General features: G+C 46.3%; 1 protein-coding gene across 1 annotated transcript in view; it reads left to right on the top strand.

Moving 5' to 3' along the window:
* Nucleotides 1–15,436, top strand: part of LOC125759482 (uncharacterized) — a 37,135-nt gene extending 21,699 nt beyond the window's left edge. Inside the window, exons 2-3 of the mRNA XM_049418324.1 lie at nt 11,883–11,956; nt 15,116–15,436. Coding sequence (XP_049274281.1) covers nt 11,883–11,956; nt 15,116–15,346 — 305 coding nt within the window. The 3' untranslated portion in view covers nt 15,347–15,436. The remainder of the gene's footprint in view (nt 1–11,882; nt 11,957–15,115) is intronic.
* The last annotated feature ends 990 nt before the right edge of the window (nt 15,437–16,426 follow it).

Here is a 16,426-nt window from a genome sequence, read left to right as displayed (position 1 = left end):
ACTCAATGACAAAATCTTGGCCATCCATTGCGCCCGCGACCGGGCCGTCATGTTTGGCTTGGCGGTTCCCACGAGGGATAATATTACTAGCTACCTTCGGCAACGTAATTTCTTAAGCCTTTTCGTTCTAATTAGCTCTAACCGAATGGCACACAACGTAACTGTTCATGGGGCAACGAAACATTGCTGACTTCTTGTTTTAGTAACCGAAGCAACGCAGGTAAATGCAGCCTCCTAGTACACAGTAGTGCGCAGAAACTCTACAACAGCCGAATACACAAAGAAAGCTTCAATGATGAATTACTGGGGTTTTGTGCGCCAAAACTCCAATATGATTATAAGGCACTCCGTTGTGGAGGGTGTATATCCAGAAATTTGAGACACCTGGGGCGTTTTAACGTGAACCTAAATCGAAGTAAATGGGCCTCTAGCACTTTCGCCTCCATTAAAAAAAGCTATCGCCGTGGCCGGGATTGAGCCCGCGATCTTCCAGTGAGCAGCCGAGCACCGTAGCCACCGTACCACCACGGCGGCCATAAAAGAAGTTTCGTTTGAGGATATAATGGACATAAGCAGTGTTTAAGGATAGGCATCATTGATGTACCACCGTGGAGGCATGCCAGTAACAAAAATTGATAAACTGTTAAGCTTGAACGCGATAGCGATATCCGCACGCACGCACGCGCACACACACACACACAAACCTCACCGCAACGAGCTATCAGAGGAACGTGATTTATCAGCGACTACTTTTCTTTCCATTTTATTTATTACTACTCCAGCTGTTGCAAACGTACACCACCGCGTCAACCGCGCCGTTTACTCCATGCAAAAGCCGTTGAAACTTTAACGCTCGAACTTCAGCTTGCACGCCATGTCTTATTGCGACAAAGAAAATAACGTCAAAAGAATAAGAAATTTTGTTGTGTTGCATTCCGTCATCAAGCATACAGAGTGCGAAGGTCGTTAACCAGCAAGCTTTACGTAACTTAAAGAGACTATCTACCGTCCTTCATCGCTTTGCTGTATTTTTCTCTGGAAAGTGAGTAGAAATTTTTAAAGCAAAATTTTCTATCTGCGATCGGTCTTCTTCCATTGGCGTGAAAGATGCCCACAACACCGCTCGGTGGATGCAATGAAGATTGTAGGGCCGGTAAAAATTAAAACCGAAAGCACGTGTGATTTCTGCAGGATTACTTTATTTTCGCTGAAAACCAATGTAATAAATAAAACAGTCGTTTTTAACGCGCTAGTGGTTAAATGAAGCCTTATTATACGATTACAGAGCAGTTGTTTGCTGTAATCGCAGTCTGTGAGTTTATTGTAGCACTGATGCCGCATCCAAGCCGTGTTGATTCATCAGAAAGAGACGATAACTACACGCCTTCCCAGCGCAGTACATGTGAGACATCCTAGCAACAATAGAGCGGCACAGTACGAACAGCGCGGAGAGCCGCATGGCATAGAGCATGAGTTGAAGCAGACGGAATCGAAGACGGTGCCGCAAGCAGCATCACCGGGCGCCTTTTTGGATGCGTTAGAAAAAGAAAGCAAAAAATTAATCTGTGACGCAACTCAACGCTGCCTCAAGTGTGTAAAGTACAATTTCAAGTTATACATGTTTGTTGTTATGCAAAATGAGTCTTCCTGCGAGGATTTCTCGTCCTACCAGTAAATTGACCACATCGCCGTTGGGTGACGCTAGCAGTCATTCTTTCATAATTTTCAACATCAAATTAAAAATGTAATTCTTTTTTATGGGCAAAAACATGCTCGTTGCCGCCGATGTGACGAACGATCTTCTCATTTTCGCCACAATCAGAATTTTTTTTTTTCTGAGCGGTAGGCAGTCCCTTTAGCAACATCGATTACCGCCTAACATCGTAACGGGCTTCGTAGCGCTTGTGCCGTATCCGGTGCATCCAAGGTGTATCCGTCCCGTAACATTTCCTGCCGAGAAATGGACGTCTCAGTTTTGGGTGCGACTATCGCAGCTTCATTTCTGCTTAGATGGCAGGACGGACGCCATCACCTTGATGTGCGTTTACCATATCTTCGATTTGCGGATTATTTAAACTACAGGCCTCTGTCTTAGAATAACAGAGAGCTGAGCTAGTTGGTAAGTATTCATTCTAAAAAGACAGGGCGTGCAAACACGGACACAAGAAATAAGTCAGGACACCACAAAAGCCGACTAACAACTGAAGAGACGCACAACGGCGGAAATCAAAGAAGGCACGAAAGCTTATCTGCGCATGCCCATGCAGCAGGCGAACCTATCAATCCGGCACGCGTGGCAGCCTACGTGGAAGATAACTGTTAAGGCATTTGATTAAATATTTGTGCAAGTTAATCGATGGTAGGCTCACGCATGCGCTACCACTATTCTCGTTATGCCATGCTTCAATCATCAGGCGCGTTTCTTCATTTCTATGCCGGTACAACACTGCGCATTCATCGAATTTTGGCATGCACTTACAATCTCGACAATGTAAAGATAGATTAGAAGGGCAAGCCTCCTGTTAGCGACATTTTATGTTCCAATAATCTCTGTTTAATGCATCAGCCCGTCTGCCCTACGTATAAGCGGCCGCAGCTGAAAGGGATCTTATACACCACACTTGTACGGCAATCCGTGAATTTGTTGGTGTGTTTTACGAAACAAATATCGGTCCGCTTGTCTTTTACTCGCTCATTCTTCCTCTGCACAGCGGCACAAAACTTACCTAGCTTATTGGCAGCCGTGAAAACAACATTAACGCCGTATCTACTTCCTACTTCTTTAGCCTGTGAGATACGCAATGAATGTACGGTATACCTACGCCACGTTTCTTCCTATCGCTTTCTGGAACCATGCTCGGACTTAACACAATGGACTTCTTTAAACATTCAGCGACAGTGGCCACTGCATCACGAGGATACCCTATATCTGAAAGACGCGTAACCTGTGCGTTAAAACTGTCACTCATTTTGTGCTCACACGACTTTGTGAGGGCTCACTTAAGGCAAGACATGGCGATGCCGTTTTTACAACCTTTGAGTGCTTCGACGAACAATTTAGCAGCGGTTTCGAAGATCTGTGAGAATACTGTCAGTACACGTGGTTCATCTGGAACGTTAAGGAAATGTCTAGAAATTGTATTCCATTATTCTGAGGCACCTCTTTTGTAAAGCTCAGTCCTCCATTTAATTCAAATTTTTCGCTCACTGAAGTTACCACCGTTTCGAAGTCCTCACCCCTACAAAAAGTCAAGTAATCGTCCACTAACGAAAAACCCTAATAACGAAATTACCTAAGGCGCCTTCCAACAGTTTGTCAATCTTGTTAAGGTAGAAATCACTAAGAACCGGTGCAACCTTAGAACAAATACATATCCCTGATTTCTGCACAGAAACGCCTTCCTTCCAACCTGCCAGCGTCGACTTTAAATACATGGAAAGAATTTCTAGAAATGCCCCGGTAGAAACACCACATTTATCGGTGAAAACCGTCTTGTGCCCTTGTTCGTTAATACATTCCTCGTGCGGCAAAGAATAATACAGGTCCTAAATATCCATACTAAAAGCTTTACAGCAGCCGGGGTTCTCCTCTGATAGAAACTGAACTAGCGCCTGAGAATTACGCATATGAAAATGGTCTGAAAAACTGAAAGAGGTTAAGCAGTTCTGCAAATAACTAGATACAGCGACTTGCCAGGTGCCTTGTTCTGAAACGATTGCTCGAAACGGAATCTCGTTGTTATGTGTTTTGGCTGAAAAAAAAAAGAACAATTATAAAGTAAGCGATTTAGCCTCTTTGACATTACAAGCTATTCTCTCAAGATTATGTCTTAACAAAAGGTCGACAGCGCGTTGCCTAACTACCGATGGGTTAAGTTTTACCGTTCTGAAATTCTTTTTTATGGCTGTTAATGCTTTTTCTGAGAACAAACTGTCCGGCATAATTACATAATACCCTTGCTTATCTGAAATTACTGGCCTGAGTTTCTTCTCAACAGAGTAATTAACCAAAGGCCGGATAGGATCAGAACACTTGAGATGCGTGGGTAGCGGGGTGTCTTGCAAAGCACCCAAGCAGCGCCTTTGTTGTTCAAATAGGCTCAAGACCACTGGATCTCTTGGTTTGCTGCTACCTTACAGCTTTGAAGGTTGTATTTGACAGTTTTAGTAAAGCGTCGTGCACTCACCAAGGTAAATGTAAATGGTAGCGAAGCTTCCATAGAAGCCCATACGTTCAGAAAATGACTGCTCATCAGCTGCTCATGGGGTTTAGCGCCATCTGTGTGAGGAGGGAACACTTCCGGCGGAACAAAAAAAAATAAAGCGGATGTGACGCATTATTCGGTGACGTCATTTTGTTGGCACTAGCGCGAAATTTGACCTCCAAATTTTTTTCTTAGGCCCCTGATCGCTAAGGACTCGCGCTACGGCGAGCCGGCAAGCCCTTGGCCAATGCGCTTGAAGCCAACGCTAGCTAAACTAATATCGACCTGTGACTAAACAGCGGTGTTTAAGTGTACCGTCGTGAAATTCGCCTTGGTTTTCCCAGGAAACCTTATTCTTTGAGTTTTGATTCTGCGCTCGTATCATCTTCCACAGCGTGAATAAAGTAGGCAGCAGCGTACCTCTCATCTTTGCAGCGTTGCTTATGTGCTTCGCACATGCGCAGGGGACTTAAAGAGCGCATTGCATGTGTGCTTTAGCTCTAACGATAAGAAATGACGCCTGGTCACGCCAAAATAACGATATTTCAGTTTTATTCAATGGTCACAACAACGCAATTTTACACAACCTACACAATGAGCAACAAATGTCATAATAAGTACAAAAAAGTTTAGAAGTGCGTACACTACGTGGACTATGTTTTGCCTTTTGTTCCGATAAGTTAACCTTACGTGTAACGTATCAAGACATGCGAATTATAGTGATTGTAGCGCGACGGATAACTTAGCGATCTGCTCACCGATAAGAGGAAATATAGTAGGCACCGCGTGTTCACGAAGGAAACCGGGCAGCAGGAATACTGATCCATGAAAATCCAGCAAGCACATTACTCCGAACCGTTGCCCCGGTGTCCTATCTAGAATAGAGGGCTCGCCAGGCGTACGCGTGTTGCTATTGCATCCTTGGAACACCACATCGTTTCCGCGAGTACCGAGGAAACCGTTCGGCATGAAATGTTAGCCGCCTCGTGCCGTTGTCCGTTGAACACCGTAGCCAACACGTTCACTAACGATGAAACGCACCACGCGACTTCGCGCACACCAAAATGAAGTTCTCACCACAATAATTCACACAACGCATGCAAGTGCGAAACACCAGAACACCTGAGGGGGCGTGTCGCCGCAGACGAACTTACGAGCGCGCCTTTCCATGCACCGCAAGGGCTGCACTGAATGACAATGACGTGCGCCTCTGTCACTGATCCCGTTAATCGGGTTGGCAATCGCCGGGCGGATTCTAAGGGCAGGCGTCACGGCCCTCCGAAAACGCACCACGAAAGCGCGGACAATTTAGAGTTGGTCCTTTGGTGCGCCAGCGAACGCCGGTTGTGGTCCAAAGACCGAGTCAGAGCTGAGAGTCGACAACACAAACGAAAACGAAATATATTGTCAGTTAAGGCAATACAAATATCACAAACACATGCACACTCGGCTGGTACCAGTTACAACTTCACAGTATAATTCAGATGGTGTTTACACAACGGGAGCTAAACAAACAGATCACACGCTACGAATGCAATCGCATGCATTACAACTATTCAACGACAGTTAAAGTCCTGAATAGATAATGGCGTATCCAGTCCACAATACTTGGACGGTAATCGAATGCTTCTCTTCAAGGAAACACTCACGCCAGCTCCAGCGTTGATCGTCGTAGCTCAACCGTCGTCGTGACTTGTCACGGCTCACACGGTGTCGTCATCGGATTCTTCCAGATCGACGATCGACTGACCGCACACCATCATAAACACGTCTTTTTTGGCTAACGGAGCCACACGTAGCATAACTTCACCATCACTGGGCCGACTGACTCGCTCACTCCTTCGCTGACTGTCCGACCGTCGTCGCTTGCACGCTTTTATCCCTTCTCCCCCGGTTTCTAGAAGCGTCGGGAGGGTTCTTCGGCGTGCAGTACAGCTAAGGCTGGGGAAAGGGCGAGAGCTTTCTCGTAGGTTCGAATCGCGGCGGCATCATCGGCAATGAGTCACCCTTTCTTTCTAGAAGCGTCCAGGCTTTGCCAGGCGTTTGATCGCGTTGTCTGTGTCTGGCTCCAGTGGGTGAGGAGGATGCGGCGCGCCGGCGTCTTTTGATGCTTGTTTTTTTCCTCGTTCGCGCTTCTTCGGCGCGCGACTCGCGCCGTTCTGTCACGCCGCCGTTTGTAAGCGGCCACGCGCGCGCTTTATTACGCGCTAATTTGTGACAGCATCTCTTCAGGGGGCGCTAAGAAAATAGTTTTTCGCAAGAATTAAACACTGTCGTACATTCTTGGCACATTGCACCTACATAATATTGTTCGGGAAATAAATGTAATTTGTAAAACATAAAGATTGCTTTACGTTTGAATGAAACTTGGTTTTTCGGTATCAGTGTTTGTTCCCTCCAAACGTAGTCGCGCTTCAATTGCAGCACCATAACTCCCTTGCTGGTGTCGTTGGCAATAGGTTCTGAACCGTTTTTCGCCCGAAGCTTCGCGACCTATTTAATCGACCTTGCACTCACCGCTGCGAATAGATGTAGCGTCCCATGCCAGTGCATAAAATAAGATAGAGTGCTCGTTTGTTTGATAAGCTGGTCTTGCCGAACCTCGTTCAAATCGGCTGCAAAACGATGGCGAAGCGAGGTAAACGCACCGTCACACTCATCTGACTCGACTTCGCAATAAAAGGAGGATGCGTTGGGGGCAGGCCACTTGAACAGACGCACCTGGTATCGCAGCACACGATACGTTAAGTGTTTCTCGCTCAATAAAGTACTGTTATTTCCATAAATAGATAAAGCGTACTTTTGAGCGAAAAACAGGCGTGCTTGTTTCAGATCTTGTAAAAATATAATTCATTATACATTGAAGCCAGATCTAGAATGCAGTCACGGAGCAATGCATACCCTGGTGGCTGAATTTTCCCAGGTTTCACATCCATCTTTCGGTCCCGCAAACTTTTTTGGAATAAGTTTCACGTACAAGAGAATGAAATAAGTTTTAATTCGGACTAACTTGATATCGCTCTCTGCTACACTCGGCAAGCAAACGTCACGAATCTCAAGAACGAAAGTCATCCGAAGCAGATCCGAAGCCTGTACTTCCATTCATTCCCACGGTGGTTGAAGCGTCGCTCAAGGCTCCCGCATAGACACCAGCGCCAGATTCCCCTCTAGGTATTACAGTAAGAAACTCTATGGTCCTCATCCTCTTACTCATCGCCTGCTCGCTCCCCGACCAAGTGCACCCGGCTGATTAGCTAACTCGCTGGGCGGATTACCTAAGTAATGAAGTCTGGACATGCTATAATCAATCTAGTTAAGCCAAGTCACGCTAATACCGAGCTTATTAAGCCACATGTTATTAAGACCATACTAATGAAGCCACGTAAAGCTAAGACCGAGCTAATTGATACCATTTTAATGAACGCAACACTCATTAGAAGTCGCTAATAACCGTCGAGCTAATTAGGAATTACTCAGTAAGACTATGCTACTTAACATCGAGCTAATTATATTTATGCTAATTAATACTTGTCAGTTACACACGAGTAAATAATGTCGTCTTCACTAAAACATTACCCATCAGACAAACATGACCCTTTAGACAAACTATTCAGTGTCACTACAATTATGACCTGGCTAATTAATACCATCAAAATTCAGACAGAACTGACTGGGTCTTCACTCGGAAGCCGACCAAGCAGACTGAGTAGACGAGCCACGTAAAACGCTGAAAGAAGTTAGTTGATCACAAGCTCCTCTCATGGCTATAGCCTTGCACAAGTAGTGCAAGCTGACCAAATTATTTCATATGCAAAGAAGTTGCTGCTTAGCGTCCACCGCATGAAACGCTCGACAGGTCCACCGGCACTATGGCAGTCACGAGTTGAACTGGGGCCTTTTCAGAATCAACGAGTTTGTACCTGAGTTCGCCCGTGAATCAGTTTGATTGACAGACGCCCGCGACGATCCTCGGGTCCGCGCACCGCGTTTGCCCTTGCCGAGGAGCAGTGCTTAGGCCACAACGCCAGCCGGCTGCACGATTCGTCTATGCGCTCAATCGCACAGAATATGCACACACGCACGAAGAAATAAATGTTATGTCAACACGTGGGTACTATGTCTCGCAATCAATTTCACCGCGCTTCACCGGCCACTGGCGCATTTCCGTCACGGATATGACGTTCTAAAATACAGACTAACATATGACAAAGAAAAAGTTCCGTCTCCGGGAGTCGAACTTACGACTTCACTATCCCCAGCGCGCAGCGCGAAACGACTCCGCCACAGGCGGCACGTTCTTGGACATACTAACGGCGTGCTATTTATATACACCATTTGACGGTGGCTGTACTCGGAGATCGCGGTACAACAGCGTGTTTTTGTTATCACTAGCGAGGTGGCGCGAAGGGCTCGAACGTCGCGCGTCGCCTGACGCGTTGAGATGAGCGTGCGCCTCTACAGGGCGTGGTCGCTCCTGCGCGCGCGCTTATCTTGTACGTCTTGTGCTGTCACCGTAAGTTTGCGCTGAAGTTGCAGAGAGCACGAAGGTCATTTCGCTCACTCCAGCGGTCGCTTTTGCGAAAGGAGCGCGCTGCTCACCAACAAATAACTTACAACTGTGACAGTTCGCGCTCATCCTGTGTATATTTGTGCATTCATTTCGTGCGTCCTCCTTTGTATGTGACCAGCGTGCTTTAACTGTCGAGCGGTGACAGTTGTTAATTCGCGCTCATCCTGTGCATGTTAGTTCGGTGCGCCCTTTCTGCTTGAGTGTCGCGTTGCAAGTTTCGAGCTGCTTGCCGTTCCTCACGTGACATTACAACTTGTTGCTACAGCATTCATTCCGTCGCCCTCGGGGCGAAACAATCCACAACATCCGCTCAACTACGTTTGTGAAGAGACGGTTTACTTTCGTGTTATACCGAGTCATATGACAGAGGGATCAACCATGTTTTTTCGGCTCTCGCGTCATGCTTGCACTCTCTTTTTATGAAAATATCGACTTTACAGGCGGCGTATAAAACCTGCTGCACGAACACGTACGTTCCGGCGTGATAAAGCAGCCTTCCCGAAGCGTAAATTGCAGGCGCCGAACTTTTGACAATGTGCCGAGTTCAGTAGAATTCAACCAACCGGGCAACGCTAACCGCGGTATAACGCGTGTGTGCATGTTCGACAACGACGTGTAGGTCTCACGAATACGGGGAATCAAAGCACAAACTTGTTTGAGCTACAACCGTAGCTGGACTTTCACAATGCCAGAAGACAGCGAGTAATCATTACCGTAGTCATTGCGTGTATGTGCCGCGTCACGCACTGATACATGTAGTCGAAACGAACGAAATTGGCGAACTGAGAGAGCCAAAACAGAAGGCGAGACAGTGCTATCAACTAGGACATACCTGATTCTCCTTAGTGCAGGTGATCCACGCTTGTCGCCTTTATTTCTCGTGCGACATGCCCGGGAACCGATACAGTTTCACATGTGAATCGCGTGCCTAGGTGTTGTCTGCATTGTTGCGGCAGCCCACGACACAGCAATATTTCTGACCTCGCTTCCGCGGAGTCGCTTCTACCAGCGCGGAAATGCAGCTTTTCACAGCAAGCCTCTCGGTTCAGAGTGCCAAGCTGCCGGCACGGCGCCCCAGTTCCCCTCACCTACTGAAGAACGCGCAGGCGAGCGTGTTCCCTCTGCCGACAAACAGGCTGAGTCGGCCGCGCATGCCCCCAGTTTCACCAGAGCTTGTCTCGAGAGCTGCAACGCGGCGCTGCCGTCGGGCCGTAAACTTGAGCTTGCGTTCCCTATAGCATCCCAGGCTATACATTATAGAAGTTCAACGCGATGTCTCCGTCGGTGGGCTAGGCTTAGCGGCTGTGCATGCGTGGCTTCGCCATTGGTGTAGTATCAAGTCGCTAGACGATGCGATGCTCGCTTCCTATTTCCATCTTCCTTCCCTCTGTTTTCTTGATGCTCTATCTGTGTATCCTTCTTTCCTGTCTGCATTTCTTTCTCTCTGTTTCTCTCTTGCTCCAACATTCAGTGCTACGGTTTACTCTGTCCCCTTCTGGTTTGCCTCATCCTCAACTTCACATCTCTCCTGCTGACACTGACTTCTCTTTCCCGCCCCCTTCCTACACTCTACTATACACGGCTTTGATGTGATCTGCTAAATTGCCTGGATAGCCGAGTGGTTACGACGCTCGCCTTCAGATCGAGGGTACTCGGGTTCATTCTAGTCGAAACTGCGCAATGGGACGGGCCACGAGAAAGGCAAGACAAACGAGCGCACACTAACAACTGAGTTTATTGAACTATGAAACCAGCCTTTTTAACAGCCTCAGCCCATATGACGCGTCCCTCTAGGGGCTAACACAGGAACCACTAAAAGCAATGAAAATAAGCACGGTAAGGAGTTATCAATGAAACAGCAGAGAAGCTATCATAAAGACACGTGACAGGCTATAAAACCACGACAAACCACATGAAAAAATCCACAGCATATCCACGGGGTGAATGATGAAGATTGGGGCGAAGCTCCGGAGGAAATCATCGGTAAATCGTGAATAGTCCGAGTAATTCGCCCAGTATATGATCAGGTAAACGCGTGAGAAACACCGTCTATATATTAAACATCAAACGTTTATTGTACTGTTGCTTTACGTGGTCCCTTCATTACAACGGCCCCCCAGCGTACGTCGCCGCACTAAATCGAACGATTGCGTTCCACCAATGGCACGCGCCATATGTGAATCTTTTGTGAATTCTGCCCAGTATATCATCAACGACGTGAGATCGGGCGCCTTAATACTAAAGGGTCGATGAGATTCATGGCGACTTGCAGCTCACTTTAATTTTACATGTACGCTGTGTATTTTTATTGTTTAACCACGCGCAGGAGAAATCCCGCACAGGCACTACTTTGGAGGTCAAAATCCAGTGCCTATATATACGGGGTGGTCAGTGAACGGTTGTGCAGCGCGATCAGTACCATAGGCGTAATTCACATGAAACATTGATCATTTTCTTTTATGTAGACTGATGTGTCTAATACACACGTCGCACAACCTTGAAAATAAGTAACGAAATATCGAAAAAGCTAAATGTAAATGCGGCTTCACTTAATCGGTGCATTCTTAAAAGAAGCTCTGTTGAGGCTGACCGCGCTTAGATATGGTGAAAACAGGATGTTTCTTTTAGTAGGGTAAAGATATGGCTCTCGATATCGATAGGTAAACTGCACGCCGGCTCCTTGTGTACTCTTCTTTCTTGTTTTCGCACAGTGCTATGCGCAGAAGTCTCTGGTACTCATCAGCATATTTTCTAAATATATACATGCCTAATAAAATGATATATTACCGTAAAAAGCTACAAGAGACACCCAGTGTGGCGCTGATAAGTTATACTCGAAATTGATCCCCAACTCGGCTATACCCCATTCCGTTAAAAGTAAAAAAAAGCGAAAATGCTCATTCGCTTAGACTTACGCATACATAAATACATGAGAAAATTAATACATTTTTCATCATGGGCTACCTCATAACCATATCATTGTATTCACACGGAAAACACCGAATTTCCTTACGAAGTGGCGAAGAACTACTGCCTATCACTTTTTTCACATTGTATGTCTTCATTGTCGATTATTGCCGCGGGTGCTGTCAGCCACTTATGAAAAGGTAATGATAGTGTCCGATTTCATTTGTTACAGCGGAGACGGTTCAACTTCAACTTTCAACCCCCTGCTCCACGAGTGAGTGGCCGATTTGTTTCGCTCTTTTGTGAGAGCTGCGTTTCACTGAATGTGTAGTGCTTGAAGAACGGCTATGTATCCACACTAAATATCATAACGAATGTAGAAATACCTTCGCCTATGTGCTGCTGAAGAGTATTTCCTACATTTCATATTTTAAGGTAACACGCGTGGGTGTGGCGGTGGTGTGGGTGTGATGGGTAATAATTACATGCAGAGTGCATGAAAAATTCGTAAACAAGAGGCTGGAGAAGACGTTTGGACAAGTGGACTTGTCTTCTAGGCTGCATCTACTTTGGTTAGCGCGTGTGGGTATGTACTTCGTGCCCTCTCCTCCAATCCAAACAAAGCAGGAGGAGACGGCAACTGCGAAAACGGGGGTGGGTGTGGGGAACAGTGAGGGGCCGGCGTGCAGAATTGGGAGAGTAGAAAGAAAGCGGAATTATCCACGAAAAAAAAGTGGCTGATCCCTCCGTCATAGGAATCGGTATAACACGAAAGTGAAACGTGCCTTCACAGAAGTAGTGCTTATTGTGTAGTGATATATGATAACTTGTACAATGTCTAATCGTGTAGGGCAGCTATAGCACCGTTTGACGCGGATGCACCCATGTTGACAGCATGTCTCTATCGCGAAGACTAACGCCCATGATCATGATTAAACCATTGTGGTAGCTGATGGTGTGAACATATATTTGGACACAGCGAATCGAGAATGCCGCGTAAGGATGATATCAACAAGCTCATAATCAACACTGGTACCCGGTATGCACTTCTTGAAAGCGTCGTCAATTAAGGAGAGAAACGGCACGGTGTGCGCTTTCTAGTAATGGGTAGCCGACGCCTGTGCTCATGCATACATAACACAAACTGCGCTTCAGCAACACGGGAGGTAGAGGTTCGTTGCCTGAGCCGCAAACGCGTGCGTCCCGCTGGCCTCTGTCTCGCAGGCGCTGCTCTCGCTCCACCAAGGCACGACATTCGCCCGTCGAAATCGCGTCCTTTCTGCAACGCATATTGCAGCAGTTTTGTTAGTCGGTGCTCTCGCAATTGAAGCAGTCGGCGGCGGAGAAATCCCGCTGGTACACGTGAAAGCTAAACTACTCCGATGAGCCGATGCACGCTAACACGAAGTCAAAGGCAAACAACGTAACTGCGTCAAGGGTGCCTCGGCGACGCCAGCGTGGCCAGTCTACCTCTCTGGTATCGAGACGCTTTAACCATGACCTCCGATATCGCGTGCAATTTCGGAGTAAGCGCTAGTAAGTGTCGATCATGAAGCATTACTTCTTTTCACATCTCACAGGCCGCGGCACCGCCCCGCTCCGCCCGCCGCGAAAGAGAATGTGTGAAAGATATAAGGCGCGTTCGCGCCGTGTCTAGCATCTCCCGAGTTAGCTTAGTCGGTAGGGCGTCGGGCGCTTCGCGGCGCGGCCGCAACGTCGTGGGTTCGATTCCGAGCAGGGTATCTTTTTCTTGGTTTTTTTTCTTTCTCACCCGTTGGCGTCCATTTTATCAACGTCATATCCGTGACGGATGTACTTGGTGGACTCCGGCATAAAACACTTTCGTGTTAAAGGAAAGGGGTGGAGGGCAGGGGGGGGGGGGGAGAGATGGTGTTCGTGTCGAAGCGTACAAAGGGAGGAAGTCGTTTTGCCGAATTACGGTTTTCAGAAGGAGGCACCACCTGACGATGATGATTCCACGGATATAAGGACGCGCAACTAGTCCCTCCTTCTGGGAATTTATAAAGTTTCTTGGGCTGAATCGTTCATGACTTCTTGAAGGAAAAATCGCAGTACAAACGGCGCAAGGACAGACAGGTACACGCGACTTGCGCCTGTCCCGTGCACCTGTCTGTCCTTGTGCCGTTGTGCGCTGCGATTTTTTGTTCAAGAATACATAATATAGGCAGACTATGATTATAATGACTGTAAGGGTACTTCCGTAACAGATCTGTTTGTAACGTAATTCTTTTAACATACGCTGAATACGCTGAGCTCCACATGGAACACATGCAAAATATGTAGTACTATGCAGTGAATGTCAACTCGAAGCTGCCCTTTATAAAATGTGCTGGTTCACGAACACATAGGCTCCATGCTCTACATGAACTCGAGCTTCTTAGTGTGTAGGGTACACACATATTGTCTTCCGAAGTATATAAATATTGTAACCTTGAACATTTCAAGCATGTTTATGCCTTTAATTCATAAATTATAGAAAAAAATAAACAGCAGGCTACATACCGAGGGCTGCTAACAACCACCCCAACTTTTAAAGCATTACGGTATAGCGTCTGTTGAGACTCCTACCAGTGTCTGCATAATTCCATCTTGCTTTTACGTTGGTCTCGCCTGGTTACTGCGTCCGCTCCCAGACACTATCCTCTTATTGAAGATCAGAACTTCTGCGAAGAGTTCCCTCAGTCTCATTCCGTTTTTCTCATATTTTAGATCATCACATTTTGCATCAACAAGCCTGGTTAACAAGCCCATATTACTGCAGTAATGGCATAAAACACCACATTACCAAAAAAAAAACCGATTGACTCTACAAACAACATTGCCAAAAACGTCATTAGAATTTTCATTTGTAAGTAACACTAAGATACGGAAAATTATTGTCCAGATGCTCTCGATTTTCATACGCTGCAGTGCGTTTTTCTACCTTGATGTCAAAGTGCATCTGTTTTTAAGCTTAATTTCATTGTCCTTCAAAGCAATAGCAGCCACGGCAAACATTTATATCGTAACGAACCGTTTCATCATAGCATCCCACGTCGTTGAGGCGCCCTCGATATTATCACAATTATCAGATAAATGTCAGTAATTCAGGCTGCCCTTATCTGACACCTGTTGACGAGATGATGCTCGTGAAAAGGTTCCGAGACTGTTAAAACGCAACTAAGGACACCAACTTGTCTAACCCAGTTCGCTTACAACTGCAGTTTTAATTGAGTTGTTTTCTTCAACTTTTTCACTACAGTTTTGAATATTTTTTTTTGCTTTTGTGCGCAATATGTTTGTCTCAATGTTTACATACTTCGCTCTTCTGTTCAAGATTGGTCTGCTTAATTATAAAGGATGTTCAATAGATAAACGTGCCTTCTTTTTGCCGGTCCGTTGGAGGAAGATTGTTTACAATGTCTTTTTACAGGACCGCTTTAAAGTGGAGGCGTCTGGCGGAGGCCGCAACCATCGCAACTTCAACGTAGGAGGCTATGTGCACGGCGAGTACTACCTGTATCGTAGCAGGGGCGGCACACGAGTGGTGGCCTCTGGTGGAGTTGCACACGGCGCGACACGCATCGACGGCAAGACGTACAAAGGCAGGCCCCAAGGCTCTGTGGGCATCGGCGTTGAGATTCCCATTGGAAAAGGCCGATGAGCTGAACCACATCTGTGTTCGCTAAGCGATGCCCTGTTTGGCGAGGAGGACCAATAACAACGGACTCATTTGCGAGACTACACAGCCTTCCTGGAGTTGTTGCATGACCTATTTGTATACTGAATGATTTCTGTGAGAGTAAATATAGTCAACTGGACTGTTTCCTGAAAACATAATATTAGTTTCAACTTTAAATTCTGATTTTGTACATCCTCACTGTCTCGCTCCTGAGGATAAGCTGTTTAATATAGTGCATATATGTTGAAGTATTTGTGTTATTTCTGTAGTGTCTCTAGTAATATCTCGTGCATCTTCTCCTGTTTTAACAGCGCAACTGTTTCAATTTGAAGTTCGACTTCAAGGCGTGTGCAAGAAACTGCGCCCAGCGCGAGCTCTCTTCTTCCTCTTCCTCATTCTTCAGCTTCTGCTTCGCCAGCCGGACAAGCGCGCCTGGGTGAATGTTCTCCCGCTGCATCGATGTGTCCGGCGTGGTATGCAATAACTTGGATGGGCGAGAGAAGGAGCGCAGGGAGAGAGAAAGAGATATTGTCATGTATTGAGAGAAAGAATTGCAGAGGAAGAGAAAGAGAAAGGAAGGGAACGAAGCGAAATGAGTCAGAAAAACGTAAAAGGAAAGAGGTAGCAAGAAGCATAAACAAAAAAGAGATAGAAAAAACAGAGAGGAAGACAGAAATAGAAAGAAAGCGAAAACTACAGAGAAAGAATGAAAGAGAAAGAAAGAAACGGACAGAGCGATAGCAAAATGGTAGAAATGCAAAAAAAGATAGTGCGACAAGGAGAGAGAAATAGATATATACATAGAAAAGAAAAAATTCAAAAACAGAGAGAAATAGAAGGAAATTGAGAAATAAAGACAGAAAACTAAACGGAAACGAGGAAGGCCGGCCAGCTCGTCTGTTCCTTCAGGATTGGCACCACTAATTTGAGGCTGCCTTAAGCTTTTCTTTTTGTTGTGAGGGGGTGGAAATGGGCGAGGGCGAAGGGGGGTGCCTATTATTCAGGGCCTCTACTAAACCTTTCAGGAGAGATGCGGTTTCCGCTTGCATGGGGGACTGAAGG

The sequence above is a fragment of the Rhipicephalus sanguineus genome, chromosome 8 (genome assembly GCF_013339695.2).
Source record: "Rhipicephalus sanguineus isolate Rsan-2018 chromosome 8, BIME_Rsan_1.4, whole genome shotgun sequence".
NCBI lineage: Eukaryota > Metazoa > Arthropoda > Arachnida > Ixodida > Ixodidae > Rhipicephalus > Rhipicephalus sanguineus.
Note: the sequence above shows the minus strand (reverse complement) of the source record. Positions and strands in the feature narration are given on the sequence as shown.